A 26,983-nucleotide genomic window follows, 5' to 3' on the forward strand; every position below is an offset into this window, starting at 1 on the left:
TCTTATAAAAGCTTCACACCAAACTTCTCCATTGAAACGTCCTGTTAAGTCAAAATGGTGTATTAAAAAGTGTGCCTGTGTACAGGCTTGCTACCAACACCCACATGGAACTACATTAATAACATCACATAAGCTGTTAACACTAATAAAAAAAACCAGATTCCTCCCAGCCCAGGTTACTTGTTCTGGTCTGTGCCACTCTCTCCTATGATGGGGCCAGGGTTTCTGCAACTCGCATGGTGAAATTAGACCAAAAACCTATCCAAGTGAAAACCTTAACTTCTGCTAGGGTATTTTTAATTTTTATGACTTTTCCAATCTGCTCAGGAAATACTTGTGTTGATGCTGAGGAGCAAGGCAATGCAGAGATTGACAGAGAAGGGGAAAGGAGTTGGCAACTCCGTAGGGAACAGGGAAGACCACTGTTTCTGCAGGACACCAACTTAACAGCATTTCCCTTGTATAATAAGAACAGATGCTGAAATTATTAAAAGCAAGACTGTTTCAGTAAGCTTTTTGCTTACAGCCTGTTGCTTCAGCTTCTAAGAAAGTAAACCTCTCACTTTGTAATGACATTGCAGAAGAGTGGCACGTATGGTTTGAGCTCCTCGGGAAGCGTGTTCAAGCTGGAAACAGCTCTGAAATAAACCACTCCGTTGGTCGGCTGAGCACAGAACTGCACAGGAATTTCATCAGCTAGGGATGAAAAAAAGACAAAAGCAAAGAACAACCAACAGCTTCCTACTATAAACACATAAGAGCAAAACAATTTCTTACAAGATCTTCCCATCAAGAGTTATTTTCTGTTGACACTTCAGAGCTACTTCTTGTTTAAGCTGCACTGAATGCTGGACTGAAGGGGTTTTACTCTGCCTGTCCATGGTAAGGCAAAGGATACCTGGACAATCTGAAGACAGAACTCTGTTGAGAGAGGTCACATTTCAGAGGTAATACCCAAATAAAGGAATGGCAATTTGTTTCTAAACAAGTGAAGACGTTTTTCTCCCTTATTTTTTGCCTTCACCACCTCAAAAGCTGGGGAAAGCAGGTTCTTGCACTGTACATTCTCTCTAAGCTAAGGCATTAGAATATACACATTAGAATTTTCATAAACCCAGGTCACTTTAGCATCAAAACTACACAGTACTTGATACCTGCTGGCAATTTTGGGTGGGAAGTGTCCATTAGAAACATATTACAGAGTAGTATTACCCGCAAGATTTTGGCAGAACTGTAACAAAACTGAGATCTACAATTTCCTGTCTCCTATCAGTCCATGGGGTAGCCCCTGCCAAAGCAGGGAGAAACTTGGACTGAAGTTATGAAGAATGATATAGATTTCTTTTTCCCCCCATGTCTCCTGTATGTCATATTCTGTAAAAAACAGGTAGGGAGGGAAAGCAGTAAGGAAGGCTCGCTGCACAAGCTGCCAATAGTGCTGCACCCTGGTAAGTCTTTGGAAAGTGGGGAGATTGCTCAAGAGCAGTGGGGCATGCCCCGAGAGACCCCTCTGACTGTCAGACCCCGGGAAGGCAGGCGGCTGGCTGGAGCTGAGCACAGCCCTGCATTGCCCCTCGGAGGCGACGGCAAGAAGCTCCGGCAGATCGGGTGCAAACTGCCTGCTGCAGAGGTAGCGGACTGAGGGAAAGGACCAGAAACAGTAAGTACATATGCTTTGCAAAGAGCAAAAAGAGCAACAGCTGGGCACGCAGCTCGGTAATAATCCAGTAGTGCTGCTCTTCCGAGGACAAAATAGTGGTTACACCAACCTGCGAGTGTGGTCTCCAGCACAGTGAATGGGATTTTAGGCTCAATGTCGGACACTTTTAGAGCGGGGAGACAAGAGGTATCCTGAGGTTTGCTTTGAAGAGCGATTAATTCCAAACCTAGTAAGGAGAGCAGAATACCACTTCGTCATTTTCAGCTTTTAGTGTAAGTGCATTCAAAACCCACTGAGGTGATGCAGACACAAAAAAGCAAGAGTTTGAAGTTTAGAATTTTCTATCAACAATTCTTTCAAATACTTTACTGAAACAAATTCTGCAGATCATCACATCGCAACACTTTGTAAATTCTCTTTCCAATCGCCCCTTCACATCCTGTTTACAGCAACATTCAATTTAAACCCCGAAGAACTGACACCTGTCAGGCCATCCTCTCACCCAGCTCTGCGAACACCAACCCAGGCAACCCAGACCTTGCAGGTAAGAACATCTTTCTAAGCCATTCCCCCCAGTTCTTACCCCAGTGCTCTGTCAGTAACTCATGCAGATAAATTGTGTTTTAATTTTATATTTCAGCCTTTCAGATTCTAGCTGGTCACCTCTAGTACTCTAATTTACTTTCATTACTAGAAAGCCTCATCCGATCTTCTGCTCCCCTATCCCCCACCTAGTACCAAAGCTTTAGAAGATTAACACCGCTTTTTTGGAGGATTTCTGTGACTAGATCACTGTTTTCATAAAATCAAGTGACTGCCCTGGGTTTCCAAGTTTAAGTTATTGCCCAGAGTAAGTTAAACAACGTTATTTTTAGAGTTGGCTTTTTAAGCAGAAAAGGTAAGAAATAAAATCACAAAATGTAAGTTTTATAGGAATATGAGGCAGACCTCATCTGCTCAAAAATAAACGGCTTCAAGGTAACTAGTGGGATTCATCTTGTACTTAGTGCAAGTTAACATGGAAAAGAATAAGCAGATCAATATTTTGAAACAATTTCCTTTCTTCTGCCCAACTGGAGATGTTGATCACTGTATTTTTGAGTGCTAAAACTAATGGAATACACCAATCGCACATTGTAGTGTAAATACTGCACCACGTAGACCCGTAACACATACACAAACTTCCCACAAAAATCATCCCTTTCAGATCAAGTGCTGGAGAGTGCCTGAGAATTTAAGATATTCTATACAGCATCAGCTAAAAAATTGGCTATGCTTTTAAGCTGCTACCCCCTAAAAAATATGAAAAAGCATGTTAACCTTTTTCGAAGATTTCGGTTTTTTCTTCTTCAGAAAGAGCATTGACCTTTTTTGCCAGCTTTTCTGCTTCCATTTTTGCTTGTTTTTCATGGTAGTCCTCCTCTGGACTCATTGACAGAGTCAATCTATGTGGATTATCCTGCAGAAATATATCCCAAAACAAAGGATTATTAATTTTGAGGGCAACTGCCTCCTGTTTCACCTCAGATTATTGCTTCATCGACAGCAGATAAAAACAGTCTGCACCACTTGGCTTGCGTATTATCAAAAGTATCACAAACAGGTGATATGAACTCTTCACACAGAATAGTCTGCTGCAAGGGTGGGGAAGAGAGACAGCTTACCACAAGAACAAGCATGGACAACCTTCTGTGTAATTTTAGTATAGAGTCAGAGTCCCTCAACAACACACAGTACTCATTAGTTTAATTACATCAGGGTTAAACAACTGTACATAAAGCTACAGAGCAGCACACCACACGTTTTATCTGGAGAACGTTCTAAGATGGGGAATCTGGTTAAATCCAGAAGGGTTTCATTAAACACCTCTTTCAACCTGCCCAAGCATGAGTGCAGAGAGATCCCATATGATGCAAAATGTGCATGCCTTATCCTGCTCAGAAATACTTTGCATCAGTCTTGCTGCCAGAGAACTCCATGCCTTATGCAAGTGTCACAACCGCTGTTGAATTTCTCTTTGTTTATACCAGACTATGCAATTTTAATAACAAAATTACTCAAGCAGCTTCCATTTTGTATAATAATGAGAGGCCAGTCAAAAGATAGTGACCTCAAAAGCTGCCCATTTCAAAGCAGGAGTCAAACAGCAACATCTGTCACTGACAGACACTGCCAATAATTTGGGACAATGTAAACTCATAAAACAGAATTGGATTGTCTCCCCCATGCTTATGCGGAAAGACTACAGAAACCTGACTGACTACAGAGTTTAGAGGGGAATGCAGAATTAACCAGACATATTCAAATCGACAGGATGAACAGCATTCTCTGCCTCACTCCTTGTCTTCCTGCTTTATTAAACTCCAAGCACAATGTACAACAGCGCATAATTTTGTGAAACAAGAACATTCAGCTATTCTCATTACTTCCTACTGAGTCATGTTTTTGCCTTAGCCCCCTCACCAGAACTGCATAGTAAAGAACATTTTAACATTTTCAAAAATACTGCACCTGTATTTCTTCCCTACAAAAGCTAAAACTGTAACAGCTCCCTACTACTTCCAGACATTAATAATGCCTTTAGGAAAACAGATTTCAATTGATGCCACTGTCTCTTGTTGCCTTAGAGTATATGAGAACCAGCATGTACTCACTATTAAATCATGCTGGCCGTTACCTGTAACGGATATGCCCTCCAAAACAACTTGAACAATCTGACTGAAAAAAAACCCCACCACACAAAACCAAAAAGCCAAAACCCCACCACCACCCTCCCACCCCTCAAAAAAAAAAAAAACAACCCCAAAAAAAAAACCAAAACAAAAACAACCACCCACCCCTATTTCTGCACTACCACTGGATTTTTTCTTTCTGACATTAACTAATTCAGGGCTTCAGAACTATTCACTGTTATAATGCCTCTACTGTTTCTATGTCTTCACCAACTCCAGTAGTATGTATGGACAATAAAGTAAGAAAAAGAGCAGAAAGCAATTGGCACTGACAGCAAAATTCAGACAGCAGTTCAGAGAACATGAGGAGCACCAGAACAATCTTACTTATAACCAAAGTCTTTTCAAGGAAAAACAGATACATCTTGCTATGCCAACACATAACTAGGTCTCCAATTCCCTCTTCACAGCCCAGCTTCTTATTAGGAGATACCCATGTGCCCTTCTACATCATCAGCATACAGCATTACTGAACTACCACAGCTCAGTAAAACATTAGTGTTTTATCAGTGTTCTAGTATGTATGTTTCCAAATGTCCAACCAGACCATTTTTTCTGTTTTGAAAAGTTCTCACTTCAATCATTCAAAATTCATGTGCCACATTCAGAAGTGCTGCTGTTCATCTACACCTAAAAATAAGCAGTATGGTTATTAAAAAAAAAATATCCTCGGTTTAATTTTCAATACAAGATTGTGATTTAAAAATTAATACTGAAGATATTTTTCCATAAGTTTGCCTACCTTAAAATATGTTTTAACTTTTTCCTGAAGAAATGTGGGATTTTCTTTAAGGCACTGCTTGAACCGAGAGACTTTATCTGCAATCTGCAGAAGCTCCACTGGATCCCCATCTTGATTCCAGCAGGAGGCTATATACTGAAAGGGAAAAAATAATTAGGTAAGTAGGACAATCCGTGTGCATTTCTATAACTGACATCTATGTTCCAAAACCACATTATCATTTATATTTGAATTGCAGACATATAGTGAGTAGTTCTAACATATTTGACAGGGAAAAAAACAGCTGAAATCTTTGTTCAGATTCAAAGGACTATTCCATCATCATCTGTCCCTTGTTCTCTCCATTCTCTCCTCTAATTTTATCACACCAAACCACCTATTTTATTTAATAGGTGTGTATCTGTAGTCTGGAAATCCTGTAATATTCTTTCTTCCCTCCCATTTAAAATAAATTAATTTTTCAGCCCAAGAAAGAAGGAAAAAGGAAACAGACAGCAGAGGCAAAGTAGTCTCAAAATAAATATTACAGTCCACCAGTTTATTTTATCGGTCAGATGAAATGATTTATAAAGAAGTAACTCAAACATGTAACACAGAAGGGACTTCAGAGAAAGAAGATACTAAATAACGAGAAATATCCTCAGGATATTTCTTTTAGAAGGATATGTATTGTAGTTTTATTCTCTACTTTGAGACTATTGTTTGGTCAAGTTGCTATTGGAAGTTCTTCAAATACACCACAGGGCAAGATATCAAAACCTTCTCCATTTCTACTCTGTGTGAACGGGGAAAAAACAAAGCAAAGCAAAATAAAAATCCCAAGAACTAGAAAAGAAAAGGCTTTTAAAAGCATAGAGAAAACAAATGCATTGGAACTGTCAAAACCACCTTCCTTTTTCTTACCTCTTTAATTACAAGCAGGTATCACAAGACTTCCAGACTTTTTCAGTAGTATCGATTATTATCTATTCTGTGGAAATTCACTAATGTGTTTTAAAGAATAATACTGTTTCAAAACCTGCTCGCATTAATTCTCTTGAATTAAAAGTAGTCACTCCTTATTTGAGGCTTCTGTGGGGTCATTACAACAACTCAGTGCTGGTTCTCAGTAAGCAACCTAGAAGTTTAACTGTCTGTGAGTGTCATCCAAATGCTTCTTGAACACTAACAGGCTTGGGGCCATGACCACTTCCCCTTGGTGTCATGGTTTAACCCCAGCCAGCAGCTCACCCCCCACAGCCACTTGCTCGCTCCCCTCACAGCAGGATGGGAGGGAGAACTGGCAAAAGTGAGAACACTCATGGGCTGAGATAAAAGACAGTTTAATAGGTAAGAAAAAAAGCTGTGCACAAGAAAAGCAAAACAAGGAATTCATTCACCGCTTCCCATGGGCAGGCAGGTGCTCAGCCATCCCCAGGACAGCCGGGCTCCTTCATGCGTAACGGTGACTTGGGAAGACAAATGCCATCACCCCAAACATCCCCCGCCCCTCCTTCTTCTTCCCCAACTTTATACGGTCAGCATGATGCCATATGGTATGGAACACCCCTTTGGTCAGGTGGGGTCAGCTGTCCTGGCTGTGTACCCCCGCAACTCCTTGTACCACCACCCCCAGCCTCCTCACTGGTAGGGAGGGGTAACAGGCAAAAAAGGCCATGATGCCATGTAAGCCCTGCTCAGCAGAAACTAAACCGTCCCTGTGTTATCAGCACTGTTTTCACCACAAATACAAAACACAGCCCCATACTAGCTACTGTGAAAAGATTTAACCCTATCCCATCCAAAACCAGTACATTTGGGGAGCTTGTTCCAGCGCTTGACCACCGCCTCCATTAAGAACTTTTTCCTAATATCGTATCTGTACTTCCCTGATGCGGCTTGAAGCCATTTCCTCATGTCTTATTACTGGACACCAGACAGAAGAGACCAGTACCTCCTGCTCTGCTCTCCATCATGAGGGAGTTGTAGACAGCAGTGAGGTCACTCCTCCATCTCCTCTCTTCTAAACTGAACAAACCTAGTATCCTCAGCAGCTCCTCACAAGACAAGCCCTCCAGTCCTTTCAGCATCTTTGCTGTCCTCCTTTGGACATGTTCTAATATTTTCATGTCCTTATATTATGGAGCCTAAAACTGCACACAGTACTCAAGGTGAGGCTGCACCTATGCTGAGCACAGTGGGACAGTCATTGCTTTTGACCAGTTAGCTATACTGTCCTTGATGCACCCCAGGGCACGGTTGGCCTTTTTTAGCTTTATGTGACTCATACAGAACTTACCACCAATGAAAACCCCCAGATCCCTCTAATCGTAGAATCATAGAGTAGTATGGGTTGGAAGGGACCTTTAAAAGGTCACCTAGTCCAACGTCCCTGCAAAGAGCAGGGTCAACTTTAACTAGAGTTAAAGTCAGAGCCCCATCCAACCTGACCCTGAATGTTTCCAGGCCCTTCCTGCAGGGCTGCACTCCAGCCTCATCCTCCAGTCTATATGTACATCCAGGATTATACCATCCCTGGTATATCCACATTTGTCCTTACTGAATTTCATACAGTTTGTGATTGCCCAGCACTCCAGTCAATCAAGATCTCTCTTTACTTCAAGGGAATCGACAGCTCCTCCTAATTTAGTATCATCAGGAAATATACTTAAGTGTGCACTCAACTCCTGTATCCAGGTCGTCGACAAAAACATTGAAGAGAACTGGCCCAAAATTTGAGCCCTGGGGAACACCACTTGTGACTGGCCACCAGCTAGATGTTACCCCATTTAGTAAAACTCTTTAAGCTCCACTCTGCAGTCAATGGTTCACCTATTGTACTGTGTTTTAAATAAATGCATCACACAGGAAAGTCCTTCTAATTGTAAAGCTAGCACAGCACTGGAACACAGCATGGAAGTTAGAGAATCCTTACCACATGACATCTAAAGTTCCACAGGTTGTCATCTGCGAGAACCAACAAGGCTTCACAAAAGGCAAATTGTACCTCACTATTCTGGTAGCATTCCACAATGGACTGACTGCATTGTTGAGTAAAGGAAGAGAAACTGATGTCATCTATCTTGACTCCTGTAAGACCTTTGACAGAGTCCCACACAACATCCTAAATTGGACAGATATGGGATTGACGGATGGACTGTTTGATGGATAAGCAACTGGCTGGATGGCCACATGCAAACAGTTAAATTCAGTGGCTGAACATCCAAATGGTCATCTGTAATAAGTGGTGTCTGTCCCTCAGGTGTCTCTATTAGGAACAATACTGTTCCGTATGTTTATTAATGACATAAACTGTGGAATTGAGTCCATGCTTGGCAAGTTTGCAGTTGACAACAAGCTGAGCAATGCAGTAGATACACCTGAGGGAAGGGATGGCATTCAGAGGGACCCTGACAGGCTTGAGGAATAAACCCACATGAACCTCATGAAGTTCAACAAGGCCAAGTGTGAAGTCCTGCACCCGGCCTGGGGCAATCACCAGTAATCAGCACAAGCTGGGTGACGAAGGGTTGGAACTGGATGATCTTTAAAGGTCCCTTCCAATCCAAACCATTCTATGGTTCTACAGTTACTTTAATTATAACTAGGCCCCTTTCAGGCCCTTTTCAAGGTCAACTTCTAAAACATGAACTCAGGGAAATGAACTGAAATATAACCCTTCTCTATGGGAGCATTAACAGCAAATGCTGCAGGACTTGTCTTTAAAAGCAAGAATTGTTTAAGAGTTTTCTGTTCTAGAATTAAGTCCTAACAGCTGAATCAACCTCAAGACTTAAAAAATGTTGAAAGATAAAGTATATGCACAACTGTTTCATCACAGAGTTACTCACACAATCTGAAGACATGCTAGAAAGTTTTGGCTATCAAAGTCAGTCCTGTTTTGTCAGATCCTACTATGAAACATGACAGGCAATTAAATTTCCACAATTTGTCTGTTTCACTGTATGGCAATTCGATTTGAAACAGCTCTTGGTTGTGCTCTCCCATTTACAAGTCTCATGTTAAGCCAGGACCCTGCTTCTTTACCTAACCTTGCACGCCAAAGGATTTAACTCTTGTCCATGCTGAAGAAGATACGACACTTGAGAGAAGAAAGCACAAGAGCTGCTGATCAACCGCAAAGAAGAAAAAACCACAGAGGACACCAGAGAATCAGTGGCAGCAGGAGGCCCCAGTTTCCAAACTGATTGTAAATACTGCAGCTAACTTGTTCCTGAATTTATGGTGACTGGCCAATTTCTCAAAGACACTACATTCTGCTGTGGAATGCATTTTCTGTAATAGTTCCGTATCAAAATTTCGATACAGCTTTTGTATCAAAATTTGAGGCCAAGAATTTAATTATGCACAATCTTCACTTACAGATCTTGAAATTAAATTACAGCAGTACCACCAGTAGTAAATTCCATAGAAAAATATAGTCCTTTTAAAAATACATAGGCATCTAGCCAAAATATACAGTCCCAAGAGCCAGCATGGCATGTCTCTTGCAGAAGTAATCAGTGCTACTGCAATCAAAGCTACCATTCAGTCAAAGACAACAGGCTTACTGCCTAATTAAGTCATACAGTGTGGAGCTCAGCAACAGTTTGAAGGCTACCAAAAAGAAGGAAGAAAGATGTACATGAAATATCAAATGCCTACAAAATGACCCCATGTTTCGTAAAGACGCAGACATGGCTTTCTTATCCATTCCTAAAAAAACACCACACATGGGCACACATACAGACTTACAGATGTCAGGGCAAGTCCAAAACTCGTAGACTGATGCTTCAGCTGGATTTCAATTTTGTGAAGTAGAGCTTCAATCCTATCTTCCTCAAATCCTTTCCTTTGGGAAGGGGTGATGAGAGAAGGAAATCATATCTATTAACACTAATCAATTTAAGTGAAGTTATGAAAATGAATTAAAACATTTATAAAGGAAGCATTAAAACACAATGTCTTCCACACTGAATTAAAACTGAGATGAAATAATCTTACCATGCTGTGTCATTTAGTGAAACTCTACTAATAGCATTAAACTCCTGAAGGTTACACTGATGAATAAACTACAATAAAGGAAGCAGCAGACAAGTTTTAAGAGTACTGAACAATATTACTACTTCTTTAGCGCATTTATTTTTATAAAACTAAATTTTTAGGGCATGTTATTATATATGCTTGTATTATTATATGCCTATATATTATTATATTACTAATATCTAATTGTAGAAGACTGTATGAAAGAACTAACAGTATTCTCAAAAATTTAGTATTACTCACTCAATAACTTCATCAATTGTTCTAGCAATTATCTGTTTCACAGTATCAATATCTCCTTCAGCAATACCCTGCAGACCCACACTGAAATAAGCTTCTCTTGTTGAGCCATTAAACCTAGAATAAAACATAGTCAACTCAGTGACAAGTACCAGAATTTCAGCATCAAAACTGCCAGGAAAGGCAGAAGAAGGGGAAAAAACACCTGTCACTTCCACACACACACACGGGATTTTAAAAGCTAGACAGAAAAAAAGAATAATTACCAAAGAGGCAAGAAATGGAACTTAAAAGCATTTTTTTGTTCACTTTCAGTATTAGTAGCCACTGTTAAGAAAACATATGGCATATAATATTAGAGAAAGAACAACAGTTAGAGAAGAAAAGCTAGTCTCTTCTATTCATCTTCTCATTCACCTGTAAGTACTTTCAGGTAAAGAATTCTCTCTCTCTCTCTTTTTTTTTTTTTTTTTTTTTTAAGGTGAACATTTTAGCCACCTGTAATGCCAAACGCATACATTCTACTTAAGCAGGTGAGTGGAATGGTACTTTTAAGTTTGCACTTTTAAAGCAGTATTTGTAAAGTAAGTGGTGAAGGTGAAACGTTCTATGTTTGTTGCAATTAGTTTCAATGGTACTTAAAGGTAATGTTGTCCATGTGATCAGGCAGAGTTAATCACAAGAACTCATCTTTAGAGAGACAAATTGACACGTGCAGAAATACGGAACACTTAGCAGTTCAAAACAAAGCCAACAAACAAAAAACAACTGGTGCTCATCAACTCTAAACATCCATTATTTCATACTAAAAATCATAGAAGGAATTAAATAGCAGACTCAAGTGTTGAATTCTGGAATACTGATCTCTGGATTCAAACCTCTTTTTCTAAATCAATTCATCAGCAGAGTCACTAAGGTAAATTTGGTTCAATTACCAAATTGAATCACCACTTCAGTGTCTAAAGACAGGTTTCTACTGCCGTGCTCTGTAATATTAAGTTGTCTACATGACACAGGATTTGCAGGAAGCCCATGACTTCACCTAGAAACAGTTCAAGCTAGGCAGATAAAGACATTAAAGCCATAGTTGAGTGTATTAAGGTTTCCCACTCAAACATCTGACACAGTCAGTGCAGACAACAGCATGATTTTTGTCATCCTCAAGTCTAAAAATCAGTCAGATGAATCATGCCCTGAAAGCATTTTTTCTTTCTGCTGACAAGAAAGGCAAACTATGATGAGCAGCTGAGCCTGCACTTAGGTGAAGACAATCCACCCACCCTTAGTCTGCAGTGCAAAATGAGCTCAGAAGACTGGCTGCAAGAGCTACAGCTTGAAAAAGTAGGTGTTGGCAGAAATACCCTTTTGTACCAAGATGATGGCAAATTAATGGCACCTAACTGTGCAAAAGTACATTTGTGCCAAAGCCACCTACTACTAAATCACAGAATTGACGGAAAAAAGCAAAGATAGAGTACAGAGAAGGGCTAGCAAACTCTCCTGAGTAATACTAAACGGCCAAGACGAAAACCTCAAGTAAATTAGGACACTGATGCCATACCATGTTTTTATCTACCCATTTTTCTTGTTCATAAGCTTTAAACAGTACAACTTTGTTTGAACTAACATAGCTTCTGACAGATTATTTTGACAAGCCAAAAATTACACTGAAGAATGCTTTACAGTTCATCAGTAGAAACTCTTTAAAAATGTTTTAAGATTAAAGTAAGATTATTCTGGCATAAGTTGCCTGTATGAGAGATGACTTCACCCATCTTAATAGTAATTTGTAACTTTTTTAATATTGCTTACATTGATGAAATGTAAACTGCAACACTTACCCAACATCAGGAGAAAAATCTGTACCAACACCAGACTCAATTAAAGCCTTGTAAAAAGGAGAATTCGGCCCATCAACCAACAGTGAAGACAACAGGCTTAGTGTGAAGGTTTCAAAAGTATCTGTAATACTGAACAAAAATTAATAGTTCTTAAAAACCATCAAGCCAGAAATATGTGACACCCAGCATCGCTGAGAATTACTTCTACAAAACACTGTAGAAGGAGCAAAGGTGAAAGGACTGTCAGTTAGGAACACTGCACCAAACAGTGAACTAGGAGAGTTCTGCATCTTTCACTTGTTATAACTAGCAGTAAAGCAAGTTAAATTGAGCTGCAAGGGTTGACAAAATTAGGAGTAGGACACAGGAAAAGCTTGCACATGGCAGGGAATTGAAACACAGGAAGCCAGTGTTCCCAGAAGTCTAACCCACTGAACAGTTCTGTAAGATAATAGCTGGTTTTTCTTACATCTAGCTGCTACAGAAAAAGACAGCAAAAATTCTGCTTAGTAATTAAACTTTCCTTTACTAAAGCAGGGTTTGTCTAGCTTTCCCATGGTATTAATCGCCTTAAAGATGACATTTATAAAGAGGGACTGGTGGACACGCAATATGCCTGCATCTTGCTTAAAGTTCTAAAATAAGCCTTTAATTCAGAATTTAATTTTGATATACTTACTCTGTCAACAAGTAGCTGACACTGACAGTCGTCTGTTTGGAAGAATCGGCAGCAAATGAGTCTAAGCCACATGTTACACTGTGTTCTCTCTGTAAAGTATAACAGATTTGATACAGACTGAACTTGAGCAAAAGTCACAACTAAAAAATGACTCCTGCATCTTCATAGTATCTTCCTTTCAAAGATTTCAAGTGATTTTACAGATACTCATGAGTAAGTTCAATATTCATGAGTAAACGCACAAACACACTTCTAAATAAAAAAAAGGAACTCCAGCAAGCTAGGCTAAAATATTACCCAGTCATTCAGTTTTTGCAATTCCAAGACTGGATGTGCACTGTTTCTTTCTGTTTGTTTCATTTTAAGTATTTTTTTTGGGGGGGTGGTGTGTGTGTGTGTTCTGGGTTTTTTTAACTTACAGGCTTTTCCCAGAGTTTCTGTTTCGGGATGTCAGTATTTGGTTCAATTCTTTCAAATTTTATCAATGCTTCCTCATGTATTTGCTTCAAATGTTGCTCCAGTGGAAAATTACCGTAAGTGAAAAATCTGTATTTCAAATGAAAGATTGGGATTAAGCATCAGATTGTCAGAAATTTACAGTAACAGCTTTTATTATATTCTGAATTTCATGTGTTTCCAGTAATTCAGTTATATCTAGAATAGAATGTGCTTTGTAAGGCCCCTAGGTTAAAGACCCACCAGTTTGCCATATACAAAGAACTCTGGAAAAATGTGGAATTTTACAGCTTCTGTTTTATGCTTCAGAGGTCACAAAAAGCTAGAATTTGTTTAGTTGCAGTAACATACAATGTTCCAAGAAAAAAATATTAGTAATTGAAGCCAGAATCCCAGTGCTCTAAAGTTTCAGAAGGCAAAATTCTTACACTCGTCACAGATAATGTATAAAATATGATGATCCATTTGTCTTAACTGATCTGTAAAACATGGCTGGGTTCTGTGGGTCGGTCTACCAAGTACATTCCTGTATATACAAGAAACGCTGCTGACTTCCGCTGGATTAAATATGAGCATAGGGTATGTCTCCGGTAAATCGTATTTCCCAATTAAAATCTAAACACAGGTGCAGAAGAATACTTGGGATGACTGGAAAAACAACGGATGGTAAATTCACTATCATGACGCAAACTGATGTTCCCTAAGTGAATTAATCAGATGAACCATAAAACTGGTACAAAAGAAACAATGATACTATGGATTTCCCTCCATACCACCTTCAAATTGACTTTTAGCTTAAATACCTTATTAGTACCAACAGAATTAGTATCTGACCTAAATGAGTATCCATTATTTAGAACTTGATACAGCAATGTGTGATTCAGGAGCAGATGAATAAGTTAAAAAAAAGTCACAAATTAATTGCTAATCTGTTGACTTCAAGGAGGATAGGAACCCCTAGACTCATCTATGCTACTCGTATCATAACTCCCTAACGTTATTGCCAAATAGTTATTAGTATGTGGTTTGGGGGAAATTGAACATGAGTTCAAGGTAAAATATCTGTAAACATAAAATCCCCAAAACAAAGCCTCATAATCAAGCAGGCAGATGCACTCTAGAAAAATCAGCCACTTCTCTTTCCTGCCTCCAATTCGCCTTTCATTACCCTTCCTAGAGCAAATTCCTTGCTTCAACGATGTCCTAGCTGCTGCAGGGCAGAGGTTATCTAAGTTGCTGGCCTTGTGAATGGCAACACTGTACTGCTGGTTTTCCCCTCAAAAAATATAAAAAGGGTGCTAATACACTATTTAACCTAGAAAGTTAGTCATCAATTTCAGATACCTGGAATTGCTTGGATGATAATGTGTGGCATGGAACTGTTTAAGCTGCTCCCATGTAAGATCAGGAATACATAATGGATCTCCACCAGATACTACACCGTAAGTGTGATCAGGAAGGATTTTATTCTGTAGGTGCTGTGCATATACCCTCTCATTATCTGTCTTAAGAGGAAAACACCACATTTCAGTAAAAGTCATCAAAACAGTTTAAAAATAAAAAGTGTTCAATAATAAGACCTCAGAGCTCACTCCTCCTCACATAAGCTTTTGTCACATACTGTACACATCCCACATACTATAATAAAACTATGTTATGTCAATTTAAAAGAAAATTCTACAATAAAATCCATTAACAAGGTGCTTTCTTCTATGTAACAAACTTTTTTGAAGGGCTAACTTTAAGACTAACCATGTAACAGATTGCTGCCTTATCGAGGGCTTAAATTCCACAACAGAGGAATGGAAAACTCTGGTGCCATTGATAATCTGAAACTTAAGCCACTTCCCCATGTATAAGATCTTAAACCAAACATTCACAAAACTTACAAATGCCCCTTTCATTTCATTAAACACAATTCCTTTGAAGACTAGAGGTGTCTGAGGATCAGCTGGGTTCTCGTGTTCTAACCTCCAACCTTCTTGCCTGAAAAAATTAATAACAGGAAGTGTTGGGAATGTGAAGGGTTTGGGTTTGTTTTGGGTTTTGGTTTTTGGGGTTTTTTTTTTTTTGGGGGGGGGGGGGGGGGGTATTTTTATTTCACTTAAGGTTTGCGCACATTTCAAGCTGTCCACATCTTACCAGAAATCTAGTTGCCGCAAACATGGAAAGAAAGCAGCATCCAAGTACACTGACAGGAGATTCTGAAAATCCTTGGAATTTTGTGTTGAAAATGGATAGAGTGTGTAATCACTAGCTGCATATAAATAAACATAAAAAGACTATAATTTCAGAAACTCTAAGATGCAATTTGCCTTCATTCATTTTTAATTTCTCATCCATATAAATAACTGGAAAAGAAGAAACTTACTAAATGAAATATATTTCTGCTGAGAAATACACAGAAGTTTAACACTGAAATTATTTTACCATGAAAACTTTGCTTTTGCCATGTATATATACAAATAATTAAATGTATTGTATACTACAAAGATCCAACTCTACTGGGACTTTGTAACTGCCAAATAAACAGGATTTATTTTGTTGCCTTGTTAGTTTTTTTAATATCTCACATTATTCACACTTAATAACAATGGCTCTCTAAAGGGAAATTAAGGAGGGCTGACAAACAGCTCTACTGCAGTAAAACCTCATGCATTTTAAGCAGTATTATGTACTTTGGGCTCACCTGTGAATGCATTCATAAAGGTGGACAGCGACCTGTTTAACATTTTAAAGAATGGATCTCTGCAAGGGTACTTTTGAGAACCACATAACGCAGTGTGCTCGAGAATATGTGGGACCCCAGTGCTGTCCATTGGAGTGGTTCGGAATTGTATACTGGAAGACAGAGAGCACAGACAGGAACACAGTTGTTTGTGATAAGTCCACCCACCTCCTATCTGCAGCTGCGATTCATGAGAACATTATCACTGTCTAGTAACCAACAGGACAAACAGCACAATGCAGAGTTACTGAGTTCTTAAAACGCCTGAGTGCTCAGCCACCCCTTTCAGAGGGTGTACAACCTCTGCACTTGTAATTCTGGAGATGGTACAGAAGCTTTCAGCACATAAAAAAAAAATAATGTGTTTAGTTATCTATAAGGTTAAAAATGTCAATAAACCCCACCAAGTTCATGGAAGGTTACAGAAAAAAACTGGTTTACATCTTGCAACTATAAGGCAGTTTATCAGGAAGTGCACTTTTCAGCTCACCAATACAGAAGAGAAGATAATAAATTTGGAACAGTTTAATGGAGAGACATAAAGATGGCTGGAGCCATGCTCCACAAAAAGAGGCTGAGGAAAATGGGTTAATTTTGCCTGGAGAAGGAAAGGCATGAGGGGACTCAATAGGTGCCTTCTAATACCTACAAGGAGGTTATGATGAAGGCAGATTCTTTGCATAGATATGCATGATGGAAGGACAAGAGGCACTGTTCATAAACTGAAGCAAGGAGGGGTTCAACTGGATATTAAAGAAAAAGACATCCCACCAAATGGACACTAGGAACAAGCTGCCCAGAAGGTTGCATAATCTCTGTCTTTGGAAGTTTTCAAGGCCCACCTGGATAAATGTCTAAGGAACTCCACCTGCATTAAGTGCTGACCCTGTCTGGAGCACCAGACAGAACAACAGACCTCATCACATCTGTTCCAACCTGAAAATCTCTGAGGCAGTCCCACAAACCAAGTACTGTCCTCTTTGTTATCACAGAAAAAAATGCAGTTATGAAGCTGGATTACAGTTTAGAAACCACAATATGATGCTGAGATGGAACGTGCTATACATACATTAATGTTTTACCTGAATAGATTATTGGAGTCCTCCCGAGCCACATGTAAATACCTGGCTCCTGTACTGTCATGACTAAGCTTCACCGCAGTCAGGAACAGCTCAGGAACAGCTGTCACCTGCATTGGAATAAAACAGTTGTATTACAGAGTTACTGCAACTAAGTCAACTAAAATCATGGATGGTATTGCAATGATCAGTTTGTTGATCCTGTATATAATATGCATCAATAGTATTAAATTAATTCTTTGTTCCTATGATTTGTGGGGTGAAAAAAATCAAAAAAAATGTATGCAAATGGAAAATAACCAATACACTACAATGCAAGAATACAACTATATTCTTCTGGTACAGATATTAAAACCCAAACAATTTGATTAGAAATACAAAGAAAAGGTATATATTCAAATGGCAATGTTTAGGGCAGACAGAAAAAAATAATAATCAAGAAACCCACTTTCGCCACTCTCTTTCACTAGCAATCACTTTTTGCAAGTTACCTTTACTCTCTGCTTCTGCTTTTTTCTTTAAAAAAGTGAAAAGAAACGTAAGCTCTTAACAAAGGCATTAAAAGCAGCTTAGGAGATTAAATATTACTTGAATGTATTTCATGAAACAGCACAGAGTGAAGTTCAGTTGTCTGCCAGGACTTTTAGAAGACCAAACCAAATATTCAGCATCTGCAGAGACACAGAGACGCCGGGGGAGTGTGATCTGTTCTAGGAGGCTGAGCTCCCTACAGGAACATGCGTTAACGTTACCTAAAGGATTCTGGTTGCAGAGATAACCGCAAGCACCTACTGCATCAATTTTTAACTGGCCACCCAAAGCGCCTTTGCAAGTACGTGGTGTGCGGACTCCTGGGACAATTTCTCGGTACGGACACAGGCGAAACGCAGGCGAAGGGCGCCGCTTACCTGCTTTACAGTGAACCCGTGGATGTGCTCGCCTGCCCGGTACTGCAGGGCCCGTTCGTTAGCGGGAACGCTCTTCCACCTCCGCAACTTCTGATTCAGAGACCTGAGAGAACACGGCGCTTCAGCACCAACGCGCTCGCACCCGCCGCGCCGCAACCGCGTCCCTCACCCCGCCGCGGAGGGAGGGAGGCGGGAGGCGGCCGGGGGGCACGCAACCGCCGGCCCCTGCGCGAAGCTGCCCCCGGGAGCGGGCCCCCAGCGCCGCCGGGGGCACGGCACGCCGGTCCCCGGCCTTCGGCAGAGCGCCAAGGGGCCGGCTGCAGCGCGGAGCCCGCCCAGGCCCGCGGCGGGGACCGGGGCCGCGGCAGGCCGGCCTTCCCCCCCGCGGAGCGCCAGCAGAGGGGCCGGGCGGGGCAGGGAAGGGAGACCTGGCGGGGCCCCCCAGCCCGTTCCGCGAAGCTCACCCCCACCCGGTCCTCACCGGCCGCGGCCCAGCAGCCCGCCCGCCGCCCGGTAGCGGCTCCACATGGCTCAGCGCCTCTGCCACGGGACGGGCCGCACAGCGGGAGCGGCGCAGGCGCCGCGGCCCCCGCCCGCATTGGCGGCGGCGGGAGGCTCCGCCCGCCCCGCCCGCGGCCCGCCCCGCGCTGCGGCGGCCGCGCTGGGGAGCGGGGTTACGCCGGGAGCCGCCTGCGCGGGTTCGGCTCTCGGCAGGGAGAGGTCGTGGGGCCGGTGGGTGTGCAACCCCAAAACATCGGCCTTTCTGGGGAGGATCGCCCTTCGGGGGGGCGCTTGGAAAGGCGTTTGCCTCCAGTGGAAGTTCTCAGGAGAATCAAAAGCCACGTTGGTTGTAAAAGGAGTAGAGCCTATGGTTTGCTTTCCCAAAGTAAAAAAACCCAGCACCTCAACACCAGACATAAATGTTTCAACTCTCCTTGCCCACATCTTGCCAATGCATCTTAATATTTTTCTACAAGGATTCTGTGAGGAAAATGGGCAAAGTAAATAGACCTAAGAGGGAAACGGCCAGGCTGCAGTGCTGCGGGCCTGCCCTGCGAGCGGAGCCCCCGGGCTGCCCAGGGCCTGGCGCAGGGACGGGCGGCTTCCATGTGCTGCGCTTCCTCGGGTCGGTGTTGTAACAAGGACCTCTGTGACGGTTCACGGGATGTTGTTGTACCCACCGGGAAAGCGCTGATATGTGCCTAGGCTTTTATTCCTTCTATTTTGCAAACTAATACAACTTTTAGGTAGTAACTTGATGATTGATTTTACATCATGCATTGGTGAGGTTTCCCAGAAGGCCGGTATCAGTGAAGTACCGATCCTGAACATGAGAGCCCAGTTATCTGTTCAGACATGAGGCCTGGTGCCAAAAGAGGAGACTACATGGGATTTTAGACAAAACTAGTGAACAACAGGTGCTTGGCAAGTCCTGTACCGCTTGTCTTTAGTTCTTTGGCTATGGTGTTAACTGAAAAAAATGGAATTTGAAGTATCCTGGGAATGTTTGTATCTACCATCTCTTACATCTTCTTCCTCCTGGCTGTCTGGCATGCAGTTTACCTCCTGCTGCTGCTGTGATCAGTCACGTAAGGGATTTATCACCCCTGAGTGACTGGGCCCTCTGGCTGCCCTCCTGCCCTGCCCGCCCCTGCTGCCGGCAAGCAGCCCCGAGGCACATCCTACACCTCCTCCCACTACCTGCATGGCTCCTGATCACTCCAGAGCTGCTCATTTCCTCTGGTTTTCTCATTTGTGTTTGCCATGCAATTTTCCCATTTTGTTAATTTTTAAATTAAATCAACAAGCCAATAACTTGCTGTAGTTAAAGTCTGGATGTTGTGCATTAACCTGTATAACCTGTCATCTATCTTAATTACATATCATTCTCATCCTTTTTTAAGGCTAGTGAAAAGATCCAGTAACTTTCCTGTAAAGCTTAGATGCTGTGTACTAGGGAATGCAATTTGTTTACTCCCTATGTTCATTATACCTGATTTCCTCCCTACCTTCTACCATTTCACCTCCTGTGGTTTTTGTCCTTTTTTTTCTGTATTTGTTTCAGATTAAATTCAAGTCACAACACTTTGATAGGAGCTGCTTCTAGTACATGTTTCTTTTCAGTGTATGATTCCAGAAACCGTGTTTCTAACACCAGGAAGAACCAGTCCTGATGGAAACTTCTACATTGTTTCAAGCTAAAACCAAAGAATAACAAACATCTAATGAACGATGTTCTCAAAATAATAAACACATGAAAAGAAGTACTTCTGAAACTCACATAGAACGCTGAACTTACACTGCATGGTTCAGTTTTCAAATATTTCTAAATATTTTTGTATACTTATAGTTTATTATTAGTCACAAGAAGGTTAGCTTGCAGAAATTTTTATTTTAAAAGACTATACTATTTTTTTCTGTTAATTTTTCAGTTCCTTAGTTTTACTAACAGTTTCCTACTTTGACCGTAAGCTACTGTTTCTTTTCACAGATTTCTTGTCATCAATATTTAGTTTGCTTTATGGTTTAGAACATTGATCTTAATGGAATATCAGGCTGGCATTCTGCTGCAGACATCTATTTATTTTTAGTTGACGTTTATATTGGAAGGATGATTTACTGGCTGTCTGTTTTCATATCACTGACATAGCGTTTGACAGGCAACCTTTCACAAATTTAACCAATCTGAGCAGGCTGAGTTTCAAAATACATCAAACATTATTCCTAAACTTAAATTCAATCACAAAATAGAAATCTTTTATACTACCCTTTAGATAACTTAAAAATATTTTTTCTTTCTCCTGCTATTGTCTTTGATGTATTTTGTACATCAGAGCTTTTCTTCTGGAAAACAGAACAGAAACTGATGTGTTACACTATTTTTTCTTCCTGTGTAAGATTACTGCTGCACTGGTAATGTCAGAGTAGTACGTTATATTCTTTGTGAATGTGCAGGCACACACACGTGTGTATGTGGGGGGGTGTGTGTATTTTGTAAACATGACTTTTGTATTTCAAGAAGGTAATTCAGAAAAACCTCATTGCCATGTAAAAGCATAACAGGTATAAAATTATCTTCGTGTACTTGTTTTGATAAATCACATAAAACCATTTGGATTACCATGTCCAGATTTTGCTTTCAGTTATTTAGTGACAAATTCTATGTAACTGCAATTACTTCAAAGAACTTTTGCACTGGTGGAAACGAAATTACATTTAATCCTCAGTGTTGACTAGAGATATACCTTTACTTAGTGTTATTTTCCTTCAAAAGGTTTGTTTTTCAATCACTTAAAAATTTATCTACATTAAATATTTGGGCTAAAGAGTTCCATGCCTGCACAAGCTGTTTCTTTAAAAAAAGTCAACTAAAACTGTTCAGGAATGAAAATGATATTTCATGGTTAATTAAGGAGTTTCATTCTTTACCCTCTGCAGCAGAGTTTGGTCCCTCCCAGTGTGTCTTTTCTTGTCTTCATGGACAATAAGGCCCAAAATTTGCCAAGGTAAAATCTCTGAAAAATACTTAATAGATGCTTGTTACAGCTGGAAAACTATTTTCTATGATGTCCTTTACTAAGCATACTTAGATCTCAACATTTCTCCGTGTGCAGAGCATAGACTGTGCCTGTACCTTTCTTCTAGGTTTTTTTCAGGGCTAAAGTTAACAAAAATTATTTCCTCTGTGACTGCTTCACCTTCCCAGGGGAGAGACCGGTGATTTTCTGCACAGCCCTGTACTACATGTTGGCAGAAGCAACAAAAATCTCCTTATGCAGCAGTCAGCAGAATTTAAAGGAAAAAAAGGCTATAGTCAAGGTCTACTGAAAGATAGAAATTTAAAGGGTATACAGTTGGTGTGTCAGAAATTTTGCTCTGTCAGTGGACAAAATAATGAGGAAACTATCTGCCTGTCAACCCTTTTCTGAAGGCTGTGAGTAAAAGCTCTGTGAAGTGAGATCATGGCAACAGCGTGGCAGCCGATGGGTTGAGAAGACTAAACTTTCACATCCCAGATGCCAGCTCTTCTCTTCCTGGGTTCCCTGTGATCACCACCCATCATCTTACCTATTCTGGTAAGAATAGGTCTTTGAGAGGAAGAGACCACAACCTCGACTTCAGCTGTATCTGAATGTCACAGAGCCCTACTAGTAGCCTTTGCTTGTGTATCAATTTTGCTTCCAAAACTATTTATGCGCACTCCTATTTTTAAGTGTATTGTCTTCAATAACAAAACATTAGCAAGCCAAGAGTTTTGCACCACGGGTGTCAGCCAGCATTCAGTGGGCACTGAAATTGGTATTTTACAAAGCCACATTCAAAGAAAAGTTTCCCAGGCCTCAGTATACCTCATAATTGACTCTGTCCATGTTTTCTTCTAGACAAGATTGCAAGTAAGAGGCAGAGCCAGAAGCTGATGGTAGTACTTCTCCTTCCTTCCTACCTTCACAAGTGTCTGTTTAGCCTGAAACTTAGGACTTGAGGGTATCCCAGAGACGGTCTGCTCGTTATCAGGACTCCTGTCTGTGGCAGCTGGAAGGTTATTAAATCAGTACATGGTAGTGTAAAAGGGAGGGAAATGTTCCCCACAAAAACTGTATGAAAACTGAGCACAGTGGTCAGTGTCATGATTTTGGGACAAATAATCTCAAAGAGATCCCACAAGGTGAGACTAAGCTCTCCACCAGGCTATGTGACCCTATCCAAGACTGAGGCTAGCATGTGCCAACTCTGCTTTGCATTGTACTGCCCAAGAACAGGACACCTCCCATTGCTGCAGTGCCGGCAGTGGGCTTGTTCCCAACCAATGACTTGAGAGAAAAATAAAAAGAAAATTATGTGTCTTGCTAAAAGCCTTGCGTGATGTAGTGTATCTAAAGTGCTTCTGTGTCTCAGGATTATTTTAAGCAGACCAGAAAACATGGTTACAGTCAAGATAAAAACCTTGCTTAATACTTCAAATTTCAAATAATTTTACTACCCTCCTTCACATCTTTTCCTGCATCTTTATTAAAAGATGTAAATATTTAGCTTCTCCTGCTAACAAATAGTGTGACAGTGAGGAATTCAGGGACAGGAAGGAGAGAGCATGGTAAATGGGAGAGACCTTTCAATACTTAAAGGGGGCTTACAAGAAAAGTGGGGCCAGGCCTGCTGCGATAGGTCAAGGAGTAATGATTTTAAATTGAAAGAGGGTAGATGTAGGTCAGAAGATTTAGATTAAGAAGAAATTCTTCACTGTGAGGATGGTGAGGCACTAGCACAAGTTGCCCAGAGCAACTGTGGGTGCCCCATCCCTGGCAGCGCCCAAGGCCAGGCTGGATGGAGCTTGGGGCAACCTGGTCTAGTGGCAGGTGTCCCTGCCCATGGCAGGGGGGTTGGAACTAGGTGATCTTTAAGGTCCCTTCCACCCCGAACCATTCTATGTTTCTATGATTCTATGATGCATATAAGTGAGGAAAGCTGAAGTCGCATCAATATTATTATTATGAAACAGGATGTGACAAAGAATTAGCACTAACTGAAAAGCATTGCTATAGAATATCACAAATGCAGGAGTGGAAAGTTGCTCGACACCACAGTTTCTCAGAGGTTAAGCAGAATTTCATGCACAACTTGCTCTACACTGCCTCCAAATTGCAATTTAATGCTATATTCAAACCTGTGCGAGTCACTTGTTAACACTGGAGGGGTATGAATTTTAGGGATGACAAAAACAGTGAATTAACAACTGTTAGAACACTGGCAGCATTTTATTCCATCAAATGGCTTAACCATTTATAACTTACTTGTATTCTAAGGTGATCCTATTTGGCATTTGCTGGTTGCTTATAATACCCAGAAATATTCAGCTGTGTGGCTTACATAGTCTTATCAATCTTTTCATTCATCCTTTTACAAACACTTTGGGAATGCCTTCACTCTAAGCATTAATAATGTTACTTGCTGTAGGCAGATAGCTGTAACATACGTGATCATCAGTTAACATCAGAGTCCATTTTTTTCCAACAGAAGAAAAACAAAAGCCTCGCTGCTGAGAAATTCCACTGTTGTTGTCTCATACCCATTCATAAGCTATAATCTACCACACCAAGAAGAGGATAAACAAGTTCTTGATACTGCAGTGATCCACATTTTATGAATTTTCTTTTAGCCTTAGTTGGGTTATATTTCATTTCTTAACTTCTTTGTTGCACCAGAGTGAGACAAGCTAGACTAGACATTAATGCTGTGCAGATGTGGTCTCTCACATAGCTCTAACAAGGTAGCTCAGTCTTGCTCTTGTCACCCCATTGACAGAGAGCCTTATATTAAGTCCTTAACAGTGCAGATACATGCATAGCACAGGCATAGACCAAAGTGTACTCTTTGTGTGAGGGAAGAACAGCATCTGTGTAAAGGAGTTGTGGAGTTTATGTAGAGTTAAAGATTTCATTTAACTGAGCTCACTACCCATATCTGCAAAACCACATGCTAGAGCCTGTGGAGCTGCAGTAATGGAAAAAACGTGAAATGTATGCTTTGGTTTAGTACAAGTGAAACATATTTTGAGAAGAGGTGGGATCTAGTCCATGTCTGATGCTGTCTGGAGTAGTTGGAGAATCACTCTGCATCTGTTTAAGTTTCAGCTGCCACATGTTGGAAAGAATTCTTTCTTGTTATCTCTTACCTTTCATTTTGGGGGGAGAGGGGAAGGGAGAGAAAAAATATTTAAGCATCAGGTTTCTTGCATTTTTTTACATACTTAAGTGTCAGGGTAGCGGTGGGCCTCCATGATAAAAAGCATCTTCTAACTGCAAAGCCGGAGAAGACACACAAAAACTAAGATCCAGACTTGGCTCTTGGTCTTCTCTGGTCCCTATGTGGCCCTAAGACATAGCTGAAGGGAGGCGAATTTCAGTTTAAATTACCTAAAGTAGTGAGAAAGCTGTAATGCATCTTACTGGAGCAATGATTTTATAAAACAAAACTGTGCAGCATCCCTCCATGTGTGGGAAAAGGGCCTTGAAATCTGAGGTGTAAAGCCCCAGGATTAGGTCCAAGGGTTGTGTTAGGGGATAGCAGCCTAGCCCAGTAAAGTCTTGTTGCAGTTGCCTTTTAAAAGAGATCTCTGAGCAAACTATCTCCATAATCTCATCAGATTTTGTTTCAGGTCTAGGTTATTCTTTCCAAAGAGAGCTTGAGAGTGAATTAATGTTTATGAGAGCTGAACCATCAGGGGATGGTGTAGCCAAGTCTGTACTGGTCTGTACTCCGATAGCCAGAGGAGCAATTCTTTACTAATCTTCAACTTATATGAATGCTTGTTTGCACATTTAGTGTACTCAGCTGGATGTATTCTGACATGCTAAAGTAGCAATGACAGTTAAAAATGCCATATTTGTATCTGTGACCACTTTAGGTATTGGAAGTTTGCTATGTAAAGAGGCAGGTGTTTACACAAGTTGTCCCATGACCAGCAGGTATAACCAAATATTGTTTCTTGTTGGCTACATCCATTACATTGAAGTAAAGCAACTCTGCGCTATCTGTCCCCATACTGCAATGCCCTCAGGAGCCTCTCATCCCTACTATGATTTTATGTTGCCTGGGCTAGCAGTGTAAAATCATAGACTAACAGAATAGAATCATAGAATTGTTTAGGTTAGAAAAGACTTTTAGATAATCAAGTCCAACCATTACCCTAGCACTGCCAAGTCCAGCACTAAACCATGTCCCTAAGCACTGCATCTACATGTCTTTTCATCACCTCCAGGGACGACGACTCAACCACTTTCCTGGGAAGCCTGTTCCATCATTTGACAACACTTTTGGTGAAGATTTTTTTTCCTAATATCCAATCTAAACCTCCCCTGGTGCAACTTGAGACCGTTTCTTCTTGTCCTATCATCTGTTACTTGGGAGAAGAGACAGATCCCCACCTCACTACAGCCTCCTTTCACGTGGCTGTAGGGAGCAATAAGGTCCCCCCTCAGCCTCCTTTTCTCCAGGCTAAACAACCCCAGCTCCCTCAGCGGCTCCTCATAAAACTTGTTTTCTAAACCCTTCACCAGCTCCATTGCCTGTCTCCGGACACGCTCCAGCCCCTCTGCGTCCCTCCTGCAGTGAGGGGCCCAGAACTGAACACAGGGTTCAAGGTGCGGCCTCACCAGTGCTGAGTGCAGGGGGACGATCACTGCCCTTGTCCTGCTGGCCACACTGTTTCAGATACAAGCCAGGATGCTATCGGCTGCCTTGGCCACCTGGGCACGATATGGGCCACCTGGGCAATCATATGCTATAGCTGATTTGGGGTGATGCATGGACAGATTGCTCAGCAAAATGAACATAGAATGGATGGGCTTTTCCCGCTTTTCCCTCATCTAGGCACTTAAGTTTTTCTGCTGCTCATCTGTCTCTTTTAACAAAACAGGGAATTTAATATCCCTGGGACTTCTGCTCTCTTCAGGTTCCATTGCAGTTAAGTCAGTTGGTAGAGGAGAGGGGAACTCAATGATAGACAGGAAAAGCATGAGCTACAAGTCTAATTTTCTTAGCTAAGCAAGATGTACAAATGATATCAAGCTAAAGTAATCAAAACATTCTCCAGTTCACTGACTGTTTCTGAGAAAAGGAAAGCAGTGTTATATTTTAAGATGTACTTGGTTTTAGATTTTGTACTGGCTCTTACACAGCTGTTTAAAATGCAGCACAAAATGCAACTTGACATACACTTTATTATTACAAACAAACGCTAAGCAGAAACCATCTGTATCTTCCACTGTTAATGTCTATATGGTGCTGCAGTTGGCCAACTCTTATAATCACATTCTAGACATGAGACACAATTGTAAGTCTTGTTAAATGTCTGTATTCCATGCCATCATTTTGTACCATTGAAGTTAAACTTTAAAAT

General features: G+C 41.0%; 1 protein-coding gene across 2 annotated transcripts in view; it reads right to left on the bottom strand.

Moving 5' to 3' along the window:
- The window catches only part of PITRM1 (pitrilysin metallopeptidase 1), a 28,710-nt gene extending 10,004 nt beyond the window's left edge, over positions 1–18,706 (bottom strand). The window contains exons 1-16 of one of the 2 annotated variants that reach the window (XM_055710387.1): positions 18,569–18,706; positions 18,088–18,190; positions 17,183–17,289; positions 16,062–16,213; positions 15,515–15,629; positions 15,262–15,358; positions 14,717–14,877; positions 13,336–13,462; positions 12,917–13,005; positions 12,238–12,366; positions 10,400–10,513; positions 9,869–9,965; positions 5,135–5,269; positions 2,981–3,119; positions 1,770–1,886; positions 564–696 (exon numbers count right to left, since the gene is read on the bottom strand). In XM_055710387.1, coding sequence (XP_055566362.1) covers positions 564–696; positions 1,770–1,886; positions 2,981–3,119; positions 5,135–5,269; positions 9,869–9,965; positions 10,400–10,513; positions 12,238–12,366; positions 12,917–13,005; positions 13,336–13,462; positions 14,717–14,877; positions 15,262–15,358; positions 15,515–15,629; positions 16,062–16,213; positions 17,183–17,289; positions 18,088–18,190; positions 18,569–18,615 — 1,862 coding nt within the window. In that variant the 5' untranslated portion in view covers positions 18,616–18,706. Of the gene's footprint in view, positions 1–563; positions 697–1,769; positions 1,887–2,980; positions 3,120–5,134; positions 5,270–9,868; positions 9,966–10,399; positions 10,514–12,237; positions 12,367–12,916; positions 13,006–13,335; positions 13,463–14,716; positions 14,878–15,261; positions 15,359–15,514; positions 15,630–16,061; positions 16,214–17,182; positions 17,290–18,087; positions 18,191–18,551 lie in introns of both variants that reach the window. The other variant, XM_055710388.1, reaches the window with a different exon arrangement.
- Positions 18,707–26,983: the final 8,277 nt, after the last annotated feature.

Source organism: Falco cherrug, chromosome 4 (assembly GCF_023634085.1).
Source record: "Falco cherrug isolate bFalChe1 chromosome 4, bFalChe1.pri, whole genome shotgun sequence".
NCBI lineage: Eukaryota > Metazoa > Chordata > Aves > Falconiformes > Falconidae > Falco > Falco cherrug.